The sequence below is a fragment of the Poromitra crassiceps genome, assembly GCF_964638095.1.
Source record: "Poromitra crassiceps genome assembly, chromosome: 6".
Taxonomy (NCBI): domain Eukaryota; kingdom Metazoa; phylum Chordata; class Actinopteri; order Beryciformes; family Melamphaidae; genus Poromitra; species Poromitra crassiceps.
The window spans coordinates 64,201,091-64,219,039 of NC_139627.1; the positions used below are offsets into that span (position 1 = coordinate 64,201,091).

A 17,949-nucleotide genomic window follows, 5' to 3' on the forward strand; every position below is an offset into this window, starting at 1 on the left:
ACACCTCAATTACACACTCCTTTTTCTTTTCTTTTTTTATTATGCTATTACAGATACAGGCTTCATGAACAACATTGAGAGAGCCTAGCATTGATCTGCAGCTACTCATAAATATATGTGAGGCTGATTTAAGTATGATTGAACAAACACCTCCTCAGCACCGGACCCTAAAACTCAAGGACTTCTATCCGTCTCTTCTTGAAGGCATGAACACTGCTTGATGTAATGTCTCCAACAGCCGCGGGGGGAAGAAGGCTGTTCCATGTTGCTCTGGCAGAGTGGAGAAAGCTCCTTGTAGGACAATTGTAAAGTCATGTCATGTTTAACCCCTAAGTGTTTTCTCTCTCTCTCTCTTTCCACATTCTCTGCTCAACAACCAGCAGGCTCCGCCCCCCAACACACCCATGGCTCCTCCCCCTGGCACCCTCCTCCCGAGCAGCCCCGTCACCACCCGCTCCTCCAGATCCAACGGGCCAAACCAACCCTGGGTATGATGATTTAGATATTTCCAACATTTCCCATTCCCTCCCCACCTCATCACTTTCCTGCTCTCCCCTCTCTCACATTCCCCCTGCTCTCCCTCCCTTCTCCTGCTCTCTCCTCCGCTCTCTCCTATATTTCTATATTTTCTATATTTCTCTATCAATTGTTCAATGTGTTATCGTTACTACTGTAATTTGCTACTGTTGTGTCAGCTAGAATTAGCTAGACATATTTTCTGTGAAGCCCTCTGGGACATGCTTGTGAATTAGGGCTCTACAAATAAACTTGACTTGACCTTTTAACTAGCTATGTATTAAACCAAACTGGGGTATGATGATAATAGATATTTGACATTTGACCTTTTAACTAGCTATGTATTAGAGCAGGGCTTCCCAAACTTTTCACACTAAGTAGCCACTATATGTACCAAACCACGTTTGCTGACTTAACCAGGCAATAGCATCAGAAAGGCTAAATAACAACATATGTCTACACACACACACACACACACACACACACACACACACACACACACACACACACACACACACACACACCATGATATGTAAAGCAATTTGGGTGCCTTGAAAAGCGCTCTATTAATAATCCAATCAATTATTTTATTCTTATTACAGTGAATAAGCCCAAGAGGACGAAAATGACAAGCAGGCCGACATGGATGCGCAAAGCCTACAACGACGCCAAGAAGATTGGAGAGATGCGGGGAGTCTGGCAGAAGAAGCGATGAGAAGATATATTATATTGTATTTAGATGTTGTTGTGTTTTTATATTTTATAAAATAAATGTTTGCATGAATTTAAAGCATTGTGTCGGTGACTCAACCTTTAACTTCATTGGGTTCTATGGCAAAGCAGTGTTTATGATTCAAAGCCAGTAATATCCGGCGGTTCTGCAGTAAATGAAATGCCATTCTGTTACAATAAGTAACTAGAATTGATAAAGGGGTAATATTCATACAGGAATATTTATTTGACCTTTTCTTTTCTTCATGGAACAGACTAAGCTAACGTTAATTTGACATTTTCTGATAACAATCAAAAGCTGGCATTGAGTAACTTGTGAACAAACACACTTGCAAGCGCCCACAACATTATAGAGAACTTCAGTTTGAAATGTTTAACAACTTCCCAACAAATGCATAACCTCATTGGCATCCATACAATTAGGAAATTGATGAGGGATGTATTTTTCCTGGCAGTTCATTTGGGGACATAGAAGTTCCCTACTTTCTTTCTAATAGGAGATTACTGTCTCCTTTTTGTGTTCCTATGAGACAGTTCATTCTTATTGAAAGTGATCCCTACAGATCATAAAGGATCAGTTTAGGTCTACACCAGGGGTGGGCCATTCTTTTTTCCTGAGGGCCAGACTGACTTACATCAAGTAAGTGAAGGGCCACACATTGGAGATTATACCTGCCAACACTCCTGATTTTCGCGGGAGTCTCCCTATTTTTAACCCTCTCTCCCGTTGTGATTAATAATTTCTCGTTAAACTCTCGATATAATAGTGATGCAAATCCAATGGCTGTAGCAGATGAGACTTATTAACATAATTCTGCCTTTTATTGAGTTGATTGAGTTTTTGTTTTTCTTTGAGGACCTCGGGGGCCGGATTGAGATGGTCCGGGGGCTGCATTTTGCCCATGTGTGATCTACAGTGTTAACATCACTACTTCCTCTTCAAATGCACTTACCTTTCATGGATAAAGTTCAGAATGAGCTCCTGCAGCAACGGGCCAAATGTGACTTGGGTTTTCAAGCCAAGCTATTGAAAAGCTGTCCTCATATTTCAGACTTTGAATGGTTTCTGTTAGAAATAGGAAGTAAATACCAGCCAAATAACCAGACTACAGTAGGTTAGTGTCCAGAATCGTTCATTTCCATCCATGTGTGCTGGAGTGTGTAACTCATTTTAGTTCACGGGCCATATCCAGTGGTTCCCAACCTTTTTTGTCTTATGTACCCCTTGAGCTGTTTTTCCATGACAATAGTACCCCTCACTCATGCGTGTTGATGATTACATACAAGTAAATCTATACAAAATATATGTTTTACTGAACTGCCGGTGTTTGGGCTTTTTAGTTGTTTTTTTTTGCCATTATCAGTAGCAGAACAGTGTAGCAGTTGACACTTGCTAGCAGAACTAGTTGCGGCACACACATCACATTTTAACAATGGGCTTATGAAATGACTTGGAATATATATATATATTTATTTATCATTTTGGAGGTAAATTGTATTCCCCAATCATTCCAAGTACCCCCTGCAAGCTGCTCAAGTACCCCTAGGGGTACACGTACCCCTGGTTGGGAATCACTGCATGCAACCCAATGCATAATAACCTATCAATAACAACACCTACACATTTAGCTGTTTCTTTTAGTGTAAAGAATTACAGGTATGAGAACACGTTTTCACACAGGGTTATCTCAGTTACCAAGAAGAAAGAAGAAAGATATGCACATGTCAAAAACAGGCAGACAAAAGGGTACATTTATTTTAGACTTTAGAAAAAAATTACAGTGCAAAGTGTCTGTCTAAATATGTATATATGAAGGGATGTACATTTATAGTAACTACTATACAATAAGTGTGGTGTAATGAGTCTATTTTAAATACATATATATGAAGGAATGTACATGTACAGTAAATGTAATGTACAGTAATGTGTCAATATGGCACATAGAATTGCAAACAAAGGCTTATACATGTTTCCAGATATTGCACGATTATATGCCGTTCACCATGAACAAAGTGGACATTGTAAAGAAGTTTAAATAGAGATGTTTCAGGAAAAAAAACGTTTTGAGTCAAAGGCTTTGAGTCAGGTATTGCAGATATTTCCCAGAAAAGCATACATCAAATAGAGAGCCAAAGTGAACGTCACTTCCTGCTTCAGCATGCGTACCAAGGGATTTCCTCCACCATTTTATTTGCCATAGACATTTCATAAAATGCTTATAAAAATAGTTTTACTTGGTAAAACCAAACGGTTCAGCTATATTTAGAATCCGGAGAGACCATAGAACATTTCACTCGGATTAAAACAAACATTGAACAAATATTTCCTTTAAATCCGCTATTTGTTTACGTTTTGGTCTTAGTGAAATATTCTGTGGTCTCTCCTGTTTCTAAATATAGCTGAACCGTTTGGTTTGAACAAGTAAAACTATTTTTATAAGCATTTTACGTAATGTCTATGGGAAAATAAATGTCGGATGAAAGTCTCTGGTACGCATGCTGAAGCAGCAAGTGGCGTTCGCTTTGGCTCTCCACAGTGAGTGTGTGCACAGTAATTTAACACAGTAACAGTTAGTTATTCCACACTAAGCGTAAGCTAGGTGATCAAGTTGCTGGTTTAAGTGTTCATCAGAGTGATGGTTTGTGGGTAGAAGCTGTTTCTGTGTCTGGTGGTTTTGGCGTACACAGTGCTCTCTAGCGCCTGCCGGAGGAGAGGAGTTCAAACAGATCATGTCCATGGTGAGATGGGTCAGTGATGATCTTTCCTGTGCTTTTCTTGACTCTGGAGGAGTACAAGTCTGGGATGGAGGGCAGGTTGGCACCAATGATCTTCTCTGTGGTCCTGACTGTCCGTTGAAGTCTGCGCTTGTCCTGTTTGGTGGCCGACCCAAACCAGACAGAGATGGAGTTGCAGAGTACATACAGACTGGATGGGTCCGCTGAGGTAAAGTCATTTGTGTTGAGGAGGAAGAACCAGGGTGAGAGCAGAGCACGCACCCCTGGGGAAGGACTTCTCAGTGCAATTTCTACACTTTGCAAAGTCATCCTGTGGGCCGGATTGGACCCTCTGGCGGGCCGGTTCTGTTCCCCGGCCGTATGTTTGACAGCCCTGACTGTATGGTAATAAACAGCTCAGTGTCTCTTCCTGCTGTTCTTCTCCCTGCTCTGTGTGACTGTCATCAGTAGGGGGCGCTCTGGGCGACTGGCCCTCTCCCCTCGGCTTGAAAAAGGACTCGTTCAGTCTCGTCTGGACCTGAAGTCAAAGAGAAATGCCAGATAAATACACTGCTGTAGTTCAGATAAATACACTGCTGCAGTTCAGATAAATACACTGCTGCAGTTCAGATAAATACACTGCTGTAGTTCAGATAAATACACTGCTGTAGTTCAGATAAATACACTGCTGTAGTTCAGATAAATACACTGCTGTAGTTCAGATGAATACACTGCTGTAGTTCAGATAAATACACTGCTGTAGTTCCTCAACAGGTACAATAGAATATAAGTGCAGTCAGATGTTTTGGAGCTTACGGTCGTTTATAGAGGGAACGGAAATTGACACTCCCTGCTTTCTCCTTGCAAGCTCTGAAGTTGTAAATGCTACCTTCAAGTGCTCCTTGCAGCACTTGAATTTTTCTCCAAGTGGGAAATGGTTTGCACTGAAGCGCTTACCCAAACTAAAGACGTTCTCATGTGACCTATCTGTAATTAGAGGTCATGTGACCTGTGACTAGAGGTTACCAGTGACCCAGGACTTTATCATGTGACCTGTGACTAGACATTACCAGTGACCCAGAACTTTATCATGTGACCTGTGACTAGAGGTTACCAGTGACCCAGGACTTTATCATGTGACCTGTGACTAGAGGTTACCAGTGACCCAGGACTTTATCATGTGACCTGTGACTAGAGGTTACCAGTGACCCAGAACTTTATCATGTGACCTGTGACTAGAGGTTACCAGTGGCCCAGGACTTTATAATGTGACCTGTGACTAGAGGTTACCAGTGACCAAGGACTTTATCATGTGACCTGTGACTAGAGGTTACCAGTGACCCAGGACTTTATCATGTGACCTGTGACTAGAGGTTACCAGTGACCCAGGACTTTATCATGTGACCTGTGACTAGACGTTACCAGTGACCCAGAACTTTATCATGTGACCTGTGACTAGAGGTTTCCAGTGACCCAGAACTTTATCATGTGACCTGTGACTAGAGGTTACCAGTGACCCAGGACTTTATCATGTGACCTGTGACTAGAGGTTACCAGTGACCCAGGACTTTATCATGTGACTTGTGACTAGAGGTTACCAGTGACCCAGGACTTTATCATGTGACTTGTGACTAGAGGTTACCAGTGACCCAGGACTTTATCATGTGACCTGTGACTAGAGGTTACCAGTGACCCAGAACCTTATCATGTGACCTGTGACTAGAGGTTACCAGTGACCCAGGACTTTATCATGTGACCTGTGACTAGAGGTTACCAGTGACCCAGAACTTTATCATGTGACCTGTGACTAGAGGTTACCAGTGACCCAGAACTTTATCATGTGACCTGTGACTAGAGGTTACCAGTGACCCAGAACTTTATCATGTGACCTGTGACTAGAGGTTACCAGTGACCCAGAACTTTATCATGTGACCTGTGACTAGAGGTTACCAGTGACCCAGAACTTTATCATGTGACCTGTGACTAGAGGTTACCAGTGACCCAGGACTTTATCATGTGACCTGTGACTAGAGGTTACCAGTGACCCAGAACTTTATCATGTGACCTGTGACTAGAGGTTACCAGTGACCCAGAACTTTATCATGTGACCTGTGACTAGAGGTTACCAGTGACCCAGAACTTTATCATGTGACCTGTGACTAGAGGTTACCAGTGACCCAGGACTTTATCATGTGACCTGTGACTAGAGGTTACCAGTGACCCAGGACTTTATCATGTGACCTGTGACTAGAGGTTACCAGTGACCCAGAACTTTATCATGTGACCTGTGACTAGAGGTTACCAGTGACCCAGGACTTTATCATGTGACCTGTGACTAGAGGTTACCAGTGACCCAGGACTTTATCATGTGACCTGTGACTAGAGGTTACCAGTGACCCAGAACTTTATCATGTGACCTGTGACTAGAGGTTACCAGTGACCCAGAACTTTATCATGTGACCTGTGACTAGAGGTTACCAGTGACCCAGAACTTTATCATGTGACCTGTGACTAGAGGTTACCAGTGACCCAGAACTTTATCATGTGACCTGTGACTAGAGGTTACCAGTGACCCAGGACTTTATCATGTGACCTGTGACTAGAGGTTACCAGTGACCCAGAACTTTATCATGTGACCTGTGACTAGAGGTTACCAGTGACCCAGAACTTTATCATGTGACCTGTGACTAGAGGTTACCAGTGACCCAGAACTTTATCATGTGACCTGTGACTAGAGGTTACCAGTGACCCAGAACTTTATCATTTGACCTGTGACTAGAGGTTACCAGTGACCCAGGACTTTATCATGTGACCTGTGACTAGAGGTTACCAGTGACCCAGAACTTTATCATGTGACCTGTGACTAGAGGTTACCAGTGACCCAGAACTTTATCATGTGACCTGTGACTAGAGGTTACCAGTGACCCATAACTTTATCATGTGACCTGTGACTAGAGGTTACCAGTGACCCAGAACTTTATCATGTGACCTGTGACTAGAGGTTACCAGTGACCCAGAACTTTATCATGTGACCTGTGACTAGAGGTTACCAGTGACCCAGAACTTTATCCAGTGATATCTCTGTCAGTTATACTGCTAATGAAAATGGAAAGCCATCTTGTTGTTCTATAGGACGAATCAGAGTGACGTCACTGCCACCCAAAAATACGTAACCTTGCGGCAGTTAACTAGTGTGAGTTGTGCCAAACAAACGTTAATATCTCAGAAAAGTATACATCACATAGCTTATATTTGGACATTCTGAGTGAGAGCAGAATTAGCTCAAGAGTTTGATGTACAATATCTGCATGTCGTGTTAAAGTTGTGTGAACTGTCGCAGTTTTTAAATTGTAAACAACTCGTATACATGTGTAGAGCATAGCAGGAATGAGTCAGGAAGTAGCACTTGGGTTCGTCTATGGGGATTTAACATGGGGATTTCACTTAAATGCATCAAATAAGGTCTGTGGATAACAAAAGTTTATGGGCGTGGTCATTTGTGTTCAGCAGGATCATCTTCACACACGGGGGCCACTTTTATGACTTGAAACTTTTACTGAAAAACACGTAAAAAAAACACATTTACGTTTCAAAACAAAAGTCATAGAGACAGTCGGCATGTCTGGGAACGCCCATACAGGCTCTAGGAACGCCCACGATAGACGCTGGGTTAGCTGGTTCAGCCTGGCTGGGGGCGTGGTCATGGTGGGGTAAATCCCCCGTTCTATCCATTCAGCAAAGTTAGAATTTAGCTGATAGCCCAGTCCAGGCAGACATGATCGGGGATTTAACCACCGCACTAAACGCACATCTGAGCAGACGTCTTGTGTTCTGCTCTAGAACCCCCAAACCTGTAGTTTAGAGCCGCAGCACCGTCCTTTGGTGAGTCAGCCTATTGATATATGGGTGGTTTTACCCCACTCGCGCGCCAGCCGTATAACATTTTGTGGGCGTTCCCAGACATGCCGACTGTCTCTATAAGTGGCCCACGCGTCATGTGAAGATTATCTTGCTGAACACAAATGACCACACCCATAAACTTTTGTTAACCACAGACGATGCATTTAAGCGACATCGCCATTCTAAAACCGCATAGCCTTTTCCCCCTTAGAACCAACATGGCGGTGATTTCTGGTTAAGCCTACAGAAATATGTCATCCCTGTGGTACTCTGTCTATTGCTTGTAATTCTAGCATGTGAAGTTTGACCCTAATGCCCGCTCCTTTTATTTGTGTTTTTGTCAGGTTAAAAGCTTTAAAAAAAAACACAACTTAGACCAAATAAAGACGGGAGGAAACATGTCTGTGGTCTTCTGACATCTGATTTAATCAGCTTGAACACAACTTTGCAACCATCAAGAGTCATAAAGTCAGTTCTACAACATACAAGATGTACCTATCCTGTATCTATCTAGTCAGCTCTTCTGGAATGATGAAGTCTTCCTTTTATCTAGAGAAAGCGAGCCCTCTGCTGGTCAAGTCTGAGAACAGATACTCTTGCTTCCCCCATCACTTACCTTGTAGCTGATCAGCATCAGTGAACTGGTGAAGTGGGAGTTTGACATATTGCTTTGTTGAGCAGTGGTTATCTGACTGGAAAGTGAGGAGACCGAGACAGTCACAGGGAAAGTGGGTGATATACACTGTAGTAGGCTACTCACTATCACTGTTGGGCAAGTTACTTTCAAAATGTAATATCCTACATATTACTAGTTACTTTCATTTGAAAGTAATGTTACTTTACAATATTATTGTCTGTGTAGAGTAACTCGTTACTTATTACACTACTTTTGCATTACTTTGACCAAAACAACAGCAGCAACAGAATGACATAGACGCCCCGGAACCATCCTGAAAAATAATTTCAACCATCTTGAAGTCAGTGTAAAGTTTAAACAATCCACAATTCTAAATGTTATTCTTTTTCTTTGTTATTGTCATCTATAGTGGTTATTTGCCTAAAAACACAGTTTGATTAGGAAATGATTGTATCTTTTTTTTTATATATGCTTTGATAAAAAAAAATGTAACTCAATTTGTAACTTCAGTTACTTGACAAAGTAACTGGTATATTACTGAAATCCTATAAGTAATAAGTTATATTACTGAGTTACTGCTAAAAGTAATATATTACATGTAATATGTTACTTTTGTAATGAGTTACCCCCAACACTGCTCACTATGCCTAGTGTTATATAAACTGAGGAGACAGTGTTAATACTGGATAAATATTATAAGTAGTAACTAATCTTTTACCAGAATCAACTTAGCCTCCTGAGGTTAGTTGCAGAGTAGAATGACTGATGAGTCTCGCGTTGAGGGGATGCAGAGTTGCCGACACACATTCTTGATACAACTTCCGGTCTGAACAATATCAGTGCTGTCCGTTTAATATTATGCTCCCCCTTCGCCCGCCTGCCCAAAGGTTCCTACTTAAATATTTCAATATCTCGCTTCTTTGACCTTTCGAGCGCAAATTGTTGCTGCCAATAATAACGTGGACACACTTAGTAAGAAACATATCCACGCCGCCACTGGACAGGTTGTAAAGTTAAATGTCATCAAAACAATTTGCTTCGAGAAGAAATTACGTTATTTGCAAGGGTCAGTAAAACGTGTGTTTAGAAAAAGGTGGTGGTGGCCGCTAGGCGGAGTGGAGAGCTAATTTTCGCTGTGGGAAAAGTCGAGTGGTGTGTGGTGGTGATTTGACTGGGCTGCCGTACCTGTGTAGTGGCGGCGGGTTTAGTGCTACTAGTGATACTCATGTATGCTAAGCTAATGCTAAAAACGCCTTCTTAAAGTGAGAGAAAGTGTGTGTTTCCATGGAGGGCACAAATGCCAAATACGTGTCCCAGAAAATCAGCAAGACGAGATGGAGGCCAGTGTCGTCTGCCGCTCTGCAGCAAGCAGATGTCTTTGCTGCTGGTTCATGGGACAACGCTGTGTCAAAGTCTGAGACTGTGGGCCTCCCCCCCCAGACAACGCTTGTAAAAAGGTGCCTCCCTCGTTCAATTCCTGGATGCCTATGGCATTACGATTGTGTTATTTTGATCCCATTTAGCAGGAAGTAACACAGGTGCAAGCAAAACAGTAACGAGGGCCCCGCGACTGGGTCACCAAAATGGATTGGAAGTTGGAAACCCTCAGTAATGTTCTGCTGCCTTGCACCTGTGTTACTTCCTGCCGTTCAGCTAATAAGCTAATTCAGACAGATAATAAGTTCTGTCTGAAGGCATGTATCCGACTCTGGGAAAAACTGTCAAATTCCCTAAAACTATCTCTTTTACCAAATGACACACAGTTAGGCTATGCTATGTGCTCTCCTTTTGATGACTACTTTTCACTTTCATTCACTGAGCCTCCCCTGAAACTGCTTGGAGGCTCGCCTCCCACTTTGAAACCCCCTGGTGTAGAACATGTTAGGATTGAGTAAAAGTTACACTTTTAAAATAGGCTCGCCTGTCATTCCAGAAGTGTTGCTTTGTGATTCGTGAATGCTGAATAAATATTATGTTAATGTTACTAGAAGATTCTGTTTCATGAAATATCATAAACAGAGTCTTCTTATGAGGTGTACGTTACGTTTGCTGATACACAGTTAAGTTAGTTTTCATTGTCAGTTTGATGCAACCTCATGTAACAGTATAATGTTAGTGGAGTAGCACTGCTGGCTAAGTAAAATAGTCATCATCAACCACTTGACGTTTTCACTCAACGATAAGTCCCTGCATCTAATATTGTTTTACCATCAAAATCCCAAATCTGGTATAGCCACTACATTCCTGGTGACAAAGTAGAGACTGACACAATAATATTTGGTCAATGTCATAAATCATTAGACCGAAGTCACCAAAAATATACATTTCTCCAATACCAATAGAATAACAAAGTCAAATTTGAGCTGACTTAAGTTCAGCTAAGGTACACCCTCCATACCCAGCTAGCTGACGGACGCTGTTAATATCAAAGACGATGGGATTCAAGCAAGACGGCCCAACTTCAACTCACTTCCTGTCATTTTGTCACGTGGGTTTTGCCCATGGTTTTCCACGGACACGCCCACTTAGGACCCTTTCGGGCAGGTCTGAGTCAATGGTTGACCACGCCCATTCAGGAGACTTGCTGCTACCATTTGTTAGAATTGGCGGCGCTTGCGGTGACCCATCTATAGTAATATAACATCTATGTTAATATCTCTTGCAGGACAACAAGATTTCCATTTGGTCCATCGGGGATCATGGGCTTTCTGGCATGGACGATGAATTTGAAGGCGATCTTCAGCTATTATGTGAGCACAAGCACGACGGAGATGTGCTCGATCTTCAAGTAAGATACTTATTGGAGTTGATGGAGTGAGATACTTATTGGAGTTGATGGAGTCAGATACTTATTGGAGTTGATGGAGTAAGATACTTCTTGGAGTTGACAACATTATACTAGGTTTCTTTAACTGTGCTTGGTGGCATGAAATTAGCACCTACTGCATTTATTGGTGACCTTATTTTTATTTGGTGACAGAAAAAGAAGACTTTCTTTGATTTCTGAATTTGTCACGGTTGCATTGTTGCAGAGAAATAGTACGTGTTGTATATCGGTCGTATATCGGTATCGGCCTTGTTGACTGTAGTCGGCTATCGGCAAAAAAAGCGACTGTTCACCGATTGATATTTAGCCTATGAGTTGGGTCACACAATTTGTTGTTTGTTTCATAATTATATGACAGTATGACTGAATTTGTGCTAATTCAAAGATAGTGTGATGATGAAGGGATCACAAGACTTTAAAGCATGTCAGTTATTTGTTTATAATGAAGATTTCTTTGTTTCCCTGTCAAAAAAGGCGTAAAAAAAGGTATCAGTATCTGCTATCGTTCAAATTGTTATTTTAAACATCGTTATGGGTATCAGCCCAGAATTTTGCGTCACTAATAAGCGTCACTCACACATGTGTTTGGGTGAGGCTTGTGGCAAATTAAATGTCCTTCGATCTTTCCTAGTTTCTGGACCGAGACAGAATCGTCACCGCATCGTCAACTGGAGCAGTCACCATCTTCCACCATCACCAAAACAGTCAGGTACTCTCATCTGCTTGCCTATAACCCTGCTCTCTCTCTCTCTCTCTCTCTCTCTCTGTGTGTGTGTGTCTCTCTCTCACACACACACACTCTCTGTCTCTCTCACACACACGACACACACATTCTCTCTCTCTCTGTGTGTGTCTCTCTCTCTCACACACACACACACACTAGTGCTGCACGATTTGGGGGAAAGGTGCGATTAGCGAGTATGGTGGACAATATTGCGATTTGCCATTGTGATTGCGATATAATAAACAAGAGGTATCTAGGGATGTGCCGGCATGAGTTTTTGACGGTATGATAACCTTGGACAAAAATACCACGGTTTCACGTATCACAGACTAAAATACATGAAATATGTTACAATTTAAAATATATTAAAACGGAATAAATAGAACAATTTGAAATAAAATTATCTTTACAAAAAAATAAAAATAAAATTGAGACATTTGCCTGTCCCAAAACATGTAAAAAAGAAACACCAGAAAACTAGAAACTGCACTGTGTTACAGCACATAGAAGATGGCTCAGACTAATACAATGATACACCCCGTTTATTTATTTTGTAGCGACAGATGGCCTTAAACGCCACACTCACGTGACGCTTCTTGAGAGAGAGGCGAGGTAACGTGCATCTGCAGACTTTATTGAGGGACCATGAAGGCGTCATGTGACAGGCTAGTTGAAGCCTGGAGGTGCTGCTGATGGTAGCTGCGACAGTGTTTTGCTGCTATCAACCTTGTTAATCTCGCTATATTCTTCATCACAGCGGGTTATTACCCACTGTGCACTTAATCGTGCACTAGTTCTGCATAAGCACCTGCAGCTCTCTCCTTATTTTACTGACGTTCTCACTAATCACACGGCTGTTTACATGCGTTTCTGAACGGCTAGCTAGTTATTAGCATAGCTCGCTGTTAACACATTGAGTGCCAAGGACGTCTGTGGACGTTCTAAAAAAAAGTAACGAGGAGTGCCAAGGACGTCTGTGGACGTCCTAAAATCATAATTCATATTATTCCATAATTCTGCTGTTTAAGGTCGTACCTAGCCAGTGAGCATGAATCCCTTCAAGGGATCACACGGCGCCACCTTAAACATCGTCACAGGAGCTGCTCCACCCACCTCAGATCCTTTACTTTGTACAGGAGACAGCGGAGAAAGCCGTGATCAAAGTGGAAACCGATGCATGCTTTCTGCCAGAGCCGTATATATTGCTCTGTCTACAGCGGAGTGGGCTCGGCTGCATCCGCGCTCACAACTGAGCTCTTATGCTTCTATCTATCTCCACACGATTTCCTAGAAAGCCAGCATCCGAAGCCGAACGGCCAAGCCTTTTCGTTCAGTCGCGTTTGCCAGCGCGCATCATTTCCTTGATGGGCGCTGGGATCTGTCCGGGGCAAAAACGGAGTCGAGAAAACAAACTCTGTGCGTGTGGGAGGAGCCCGCAGCTCAGAGGTGGAGGGGGGGGGGGGGGGGGGGAGGGGTGTGTGGCACACAGGCTGCACAGAAACCACACCACACGCCACCACATCAGAAAACACCAGCCAGAGTCAGTGAATGTGCTCGAAATTAGAGTGCAAAAGGTATTCATAAAAGGGACTATATCTTGGAAAGTAAAAAAAAACGACAGAAAACCCTTGAAAGTGCACTTTTTTGAGAGGCTGTCATTTCATAATGGAACTGTCTAGAAACAAAATTTCTTCTTTGGAAGAAGCAGGAGTGTTCAATGTTTCATTAAAGTCCAGCCCCGTTAATATAGCCATAATAGAAAAAATTCTATAGCTGTTTTCAACTGAATGGAAGTGAATCTGGCACAGGCTCCAGACAATTTTACTGAAGCGCTGTGGCACTCAATGTGTTAACGATCATGGATGTTCTCTCTCTCTGCTTCTCGGTAAGATGTAACCTTGCTGCGCATAACATTACTTATTTGCGGGAGTGCATGGGAGAAGTCTCCCGCTAGTGTTGATGCCCAGTGTGATGGCAGAGAAATGTGTGTTTGCTGCGTCGCGTGCAACGTTAGTTTAGAGGAGGCTCACACACACACACACACTCACTCACTCAAAGAGACGTGAAAAAATAATAATAATATATAGTTATAATAATAACTTTTGCCGTTATGTAATCGCACGTGCTGACATCGCGATTGCGATTAGATTAATCGTGCAGCACTAACACACACACACACACACACACACACACACACATTCTATCTCTTCCTATCTCTCCCTATCTCTGTCTCTCTCTCTCACACACACACACACACACACACACACACACACACACACACACACACACACACACACATTCTCTCTGTCTCTCTGTCTCTCTCACACACACATTCTCTCTCTCTCTCTCTGTCTCTCTCACACCCACCCACACACACACACACACACACACACACACGAGTTGGCAATATTACAGAATATGCTGATCTGGATACAGCCCATGTAAGCTCTATGCATACTGAGCCTCATACATGTGAATATCTCATGTTAGAACCATTCACACTGGATCATTTATTCATACATGTGAATATCTCATGTTAGAACCATTCACACTGGATCATTTATTCATACATGTGAATATCTCATGTTAGAACCATTCACACTGGATCATTTATTCATACATGTGAATATCTCATGTTAGAACCATTCACACTGGATCATTTATTCATACATGTGAATATCTCATGTTAGAACCATTCACACTGGATCATTTATTCATACATGTGAATATCTCATGTTAGAACCATTCACACTGGATCATTTATTCATACATGTGAATATCTCATGTTAGAACCATTCACACTGGATCATTTATTCATACATGTGAATATCTCATGTTAGAACCATTCACACTGGATCATTTATTCATACATGTGAATATCTCATGTTAGAACCATTCACACTGGATCATTTATTCATACATGTGAATATCTCATGTTAGAACCATTCACACTGGATCATTTATTCCATCACCCTGATTTCCCAGCTTTCTAGTCCAGCGTGATAATAAAGTATAACTGATCCCCAAACAATTGTAATTGTGCACGACGTCCACAAGGGAGACGTGGGAATCTTTGAAAGAGAGTGAAGAAAACCCTCCTTGAATGGATATACTGTATTACATACTCTAATGTATCCCAGTGGATCAACTCATTTCCTGTGCAGTGACCTGTCTCTCTTCCTGCAGACGCTCTCTGTGTCTCAGCACTGGGCGAGGGCACACTGCTACCCGTGTGACAACGCCCCCTGCACCGGCGTGGTCTGCAACAGTCCCGACATCGTCTCCGTGGGCGAAGACGGGAGGATCGTCCTCTTCAGAGCCGACCAGGAAGGAGTGAGTCCAATCATAGGTGAGCAAGAATTATCGGCTATTAGTCGACCTGGGAAAGTTGTGAAACATGAAAGTTCCAGGCGTGTGACTGCTCTTCTGGAATGAATGATTTGAAGAGTATCATTGGATGAACGTGTTTTTATCTTCGTTAGAGAACGCTGACAGCAGCACCATTCATGCCGTCACTTTCCTGCGGACGACGGAGATTCTGACGGTCAACTCCATCGGCCAACTCAAGCTGTGGGATTTCAGACAGCAGAGCAATTCAGCCTCACAGATCCTCTCCCTGTAAGATCCTCTCACTTCTTACCAAATAAGTTGCATCCAAGTTTGTTTTTTGTTTTTTTAACGTACACTGAGTCAATGTTTGTTTTGCACACCGCACTTTGAAAACGGCACAGTAGCACTGGTACTGCTCGCTAACAGGTCCAGAATTACTTCCGCATTCAGGGCGCCCCAAACTGGTGGCTCGTTAGTGCAGTGGTCAATTAAATTACATTGCGCTCAATTGAAGACAGACAGGAGTAGACGATCAAATTGTCCATCGTCACATTAGTTTAGAAATCTCAGTTTAATTTGACACTGCTGATAGCTAAATGGATGTATGTGATTGTGATCAGTGTTTCCCCTAGAACATTTTTCAGGCCTGGAGGGATTTCGTAAACGTACCCTGACCGCAACGGTGGGGGCCCTCGCTGGCGACGCTAAACTTTTAGCTAACCTGTTCGCATCTATGTTGGCAATGGCATCCCAAGTATCATCATACTATTATGGGATGCGATGCGAACAGTTGTATTATGGCATGTGCGTTTCCCAGGCAACGACACACGTTGACACGTTTTGGAACAGCGCTGCACGCTGGCACAATGCTCCTAAAAGCAAAATGCTTATTGTTTTGAATGATTTGGCATCTTCTATTACTGTCAACACCAGTATTGTTGTATTGTAATAATATGCCATAAAGGTTTATTGACATTTTGGGGAGAGCAGGATTTTTTTTCTCTTTTCTTTTCCTGTAGAATGTTAGGGGAAACACTGGTGATATTGCTGCTGCTAGCAGCTCTAGGCCATCTGGCAAAACAGAGAATCACCAAACTGAGCATCCCTGACTGCATCTGAACCAGCTGTTCAGTATGAAAGACAAGACAGACCTTTGGTAACGCTGCAAATAATTAAAATGTAAAACATTTTTAAAGTAATGCAAATGTCCTTTTATTTGAGTACTTTTAAATAGGCTACTTTTTTACTCTTGAGTAATTTCCTGGACTATTACTTTTACTTGTACTTGAGTTATTTTCACTAAAGTAACTAAACTTGGACATGAGTAGGATTCCACCTCTGGCTGTATTGAATCATGAGCCCCATATGGAATCGTGTCGTGAAATAAGGCGATCGTCCCATAAGGCGATGGTCCCATCCCGAGTACATTTAGATGACAAGCGGTCCTAATAAGTGGTTCCTCTCTGCTCTGAACAGGTACACTACATAGCCCCAGAGGGGCTGCTCTGAACAGGTACACTACATAGCCCCAGAGGGGCTGCTCTGAACAGGTACACTACATAGCCCCAGAGGTGCTGCTCCGAACAGGTACACTACATAGCCCCAGAGGGGCTGCTCTGAACAGGTACACTACATAGTCCCAGAGGTGCTGCTCCGAACAGGTACACTACATAGCCCCAGAGGTGCTGCTCTGAACAGGTACACTACATAGCCACAGAGGGGCTGCTCTGAACAGGTACACTACATAGTCCCAGAGGTGCTGCTCTGAACAGGTACACTACATAGCCCCAGAGGTGCTAAAAATATATATATTGTGATATTTGATTTTGTCCATATTGCCCAGACCTACCTTGTTAGTGTCTTTAGCATTCGTAGCATGCATAATTTGAAAGCAAGGGGATGAAGTGATAAACACTACATTCTGAAGTGGAAAGCAGACAGATTACACAGTTTAAACATCAGGAAAACTAATGATAAATACATAATCGTGCATATCTGACCCGGATTAACACAGTGCACAGTGTGGTGCCCCTGGATGACCACACTTGAAGTGCACCCCTCCTTCCACAAAAAGTCAAATTTACTATAGAGAGGCAAAGTGACCGCTACTTCCTGCTTCAGCACTGTACCAGAGATTTTCATCCGCCATTTATTTTCACATACACATTTTGTAAAATGCGTATAAAAATAGTTGTACTTGTTCAAACCAAACAATTCAGATATATTTACAAACAGGGGAGACCATATAACATTTCACTCAGACAAAACGTAAAGAAATTGCGGATTTGAAGAAAATATCTTTTTCAATGTTTTTTTTTGTTGGTCCAAGTGAAATGTTCTATGGTCTTTTCCAATTCTAAATATAGCTGAACCGTTTGGTTTGATGAAGTAAAACTATTTTCTATAATCATTTTACGAAATGTAGGGATGTTGTCATCTGTCATATCAAATGCTGAACTACTTTAAAACTGATTTTCTGTGATGTGTAAATGTTTTCCTTAAGGATACACCCAGCTCTGTGATTGGTGGAGTGTTGGCGTCATCCTGTATGAAATGGTTGTCGGACAG

At 42.4% G+C, this 17,949-nt stretch overlaps 1 protein-coding gene across 1 annotated transcript in view; it reads left to right on the plus strand.

The window, feature by feature from the left end:
• LOC310778031 (nucleoporin Nup43-like) overlaps window positions 1-17,949 on the plus strand; it is a gene marked incomplete at its 5' end in the record, with an annotated part of 23,744 nt that extends 5,795 nt beyond the window's left edge. The window contains 6 exons of the mRNA XM_083638346.1: window positions 381-488; window positions 11,166-11,288; window positions 11,959-12,036; window positions 15,238-15,400; window positions 15,534-15,669; window positions 17,885-17,949. Coding sequence (XP_083494472.1) covers window positions 381-488; window positions 11,166-11,288; window positions 11,959-12,036; window positions 15,238-15,400; window positions 15,534-15,669; window positions 17,885-17,903 — 627 coding nt within the window. The 3' untranslated portion in view covers window positions 17,904-17,949. The remainder of the gene's footprint in view (window positions 1-380; window positions 489-11,165; window positions 11,289-11,958; window positions 12,037-15,237; window positions 15,401-15,533; window positions 15,670-17,884) is intronic.